The sequence below is a fragment of the Babylonia areolata genome, chromosome 19, assembly GCF_041734735.1.
Source record: "Babylonia areolata isolate BAREFJ2019XMU chromosome 19, ASM4173473v1, whole genome shotgun sequence".
NCBI lineage: Eukaryota > Metazoa > Mollusca > Gastropoda > Neogastropoda > Buccinidae > Babylonia > Babylonia areolata.
The window spans coordinates 45987222-45989721 of NC_134894.1; the positions used below are offsets into that span (position 1 = coordinate 45987222).

Here is a 2500-nt window from a genome sequence, read left to right on the forward strand (position 1 = left end):
CCTGTGACTTTGTATATGACGTGGTTTTGTTAGGACTGCATGTTTTTGTTGATTTAATCTTTGAAATGTACGCTTGGTAGTATTTGTTTCTGTCGCAAAATGGATAGTTACGGGAAGATGTCGATTATTTATTTGTTCATTTATTCATTCATTCATTCACTCATCTGTTGATTCATGGACTTGATCTTTTTTTTTTCATATATCTGTAATTCATTTGATTTTTATCTGTTCCATTTCCTTATTCACTTGATAAAAACGTTTATGATTGGTGAAATTAAATTCATTTATCTGTCATCATTATCGTCAGTCGTCATCACCGGTGTCATCGTCATTCGTGTGATGATGATAATGATAATGTCAATTCTTCAACCTACTTCAAGGTACGTAGAGGTTTACTGATTAAAAAAAAATTATATCAGAAATGGGATAAAGAGAAGCAGACCCGTCGTCACGCCCCGACAAACTCTTTATTCACAGTTACTAAAGCGTAAAAGTGGAGTGATGGCCTAGAGGTAACGCGTCCGCCTAGGAAGCGAGAGAATTTGAGCGCGCTGGTTCGAATCACGGTTCAGCCGCCGATATTTTCTCCCCCTCCACTAGACTTTGAGAGATGGTATGGACGCTAGTCGTTCGGATGAGACAATAAACCGAGGTCCCGTGTGCAGCATGCGCTCAGCGCACGTAAAAGAAACCACGGCAACAAAAGGGTTGTTCTGGCAAAATTCTGTAGAAAAATCCACTTCGATAGAAAAAACAAATAAAACTGCACGCAGGAAAAAAAAAAAGAAAAGAAAAAAGGGTGGCGCTGTAGTATAGCGACGCGCTCTCCCTGGGGAGAGCAGCCCGAATTTCACACAGAGAAATCTGTTGTGATAAAAAGAAATACAAATACAAATACAAATGCAAGTGATGGTATGGGCTTGGGAACACACACGCAAAAAATTAAGATTGGTCAGATGTGAAAATAACATTGGTTGATGTACTGACTAGTCCTTTCAAAAATGTTCTTTTGTTCATTTCAGAAGGACTGATGGTAAGGGCATACAAAAGAATTTTTTTAAAAGCCCCCTCCCCACAACAACCCCCCCCCCCCCCCACCAAAAAAAAAAAAAAAAATCCAGAACACACACAAACACTAAATAAATAAACAAATAAACAAAAATCGATCAATCAAAAGAAACAGAAATTGCGGTGTTCCATAACCTGCATGCAACTGAGGTCACAAAAAAGGAGAGAATAATTCCAACACCCACACCCACATCTATAACCTCTCCCCCCCTTCCAACCCCCCCCCCCCCCCCCCCCCCCCCCCCCGCCCCCACACCACAAAGCGAAATAATAAACACCACATCCCACCCAATATTGGAAACGTGACATGAGATGTTGGTCCGGTGCCCCAAACAAAAGCTCGTTTATTTTTCTTTTTCTTTTTTCTTTTTTTTGTACCCCCCCCCCCCCCCCCTTCAAAACCCTTCTTTCTCACTTTCGCAAAGGGTTACGGTGGTATGAGCTATCCCCGACGTGAATGAAAAACTAGCATTGGACATATGATATTTGTACGATATCGTCTGCTCACCTTCCCCCGCGCCCCCCCTCCCCTCAAAAGTTCTCCCCCATACCGCTTCCTTCCTCCTCATCCTTCATTCCTTCCTCTTACCCGCTCTTTTTTTCTCTCTCCATCCATTTATACCAACAAATCTTTGCAAAAGTTCGATGCCATAATATCGTAGGATGTTTTTTTTTGTTTTTTTTGTTTTGTTTTTGGTTTTGGTTTTTTTGTTGTTTTTTTTGGGGGGGAGAGGCCGGGGGGGGGGGTGCAGTTTCCTGTCATTATGTTCAAAATATTGCTGTAGTGTATGTATGACTGCTATGATCCCTATTTTATATTGCGTGACGCCCATTCATTAACGGGCTTTGGCCTTTATTGGAATTCGTTCATTCCGCTTCTCCTTCAACACCCCCCCCCCCCCCCCCCCCCGAAAAAAGCAACTTCTTCTGACCCCAATCACCCAACCCCTCCCCACCACACCCCCACCCCCCACCCACCCCGTAACACCCCTGCCTGTAACACCCACACCCACACCCACACCCCCCCACCCCCCTCCCACAGAACGACAACTCACAGGATGACGGTGTAGTAACGCACGAACCGACGGTAGCTGTCCGAGGCGGCCACTCGCCGGTTGTAGCGGAAGAAGGTGGGCAGCTGCAGCAGCAGCAGCGAGATGTCGGAGATGGCCAGGGCGGTCAGGAAGCAGTTGGTGGGCGACGCCATCTCCTTGCGGGTCAGCACCACCAGACTCAGCAGGTTTCCCACGATGCCGAAGCTGACCACCAGCGGGATCAGCACCTGGTCACACACGAACTGCGTGTCGGCCAGGTAGTCCGGAGGGGCCGGGCGGATACCCGAGGGCTGGGCCACTGGGCCCATGGTTGTTGTTGTCGTTGCTGTTGTTGTCGTTGACATCATCATCGACATCAGGGAGGTGGTGGATGGGGT

General features: G+C 46.4%; 1 protein-coding gene across 1 annotated transcript in view; it reads right to left on the minus strand.

Annotated features, from left to right (window-relative positions):
- Positions 1–2500, minus strand: part of LOC143293772 (G-protein coupled receptor daf-37-like) — a 15500-nt gene that overhangs the window by 12018 nt on the left and 982 nt on the right. Inside the window, exon 1 of the mRNA XM_076605000.1 lies at positions 2124–2500. This exon is cut by the window's right edge and continues 982 nt beyond it. Within this exon, the coding sequence (XP_076461115.1) occupies positions 2124–2500 (377 nt within the window). The remainder of the gene's footprint in view (positions 1–2123) is intronic.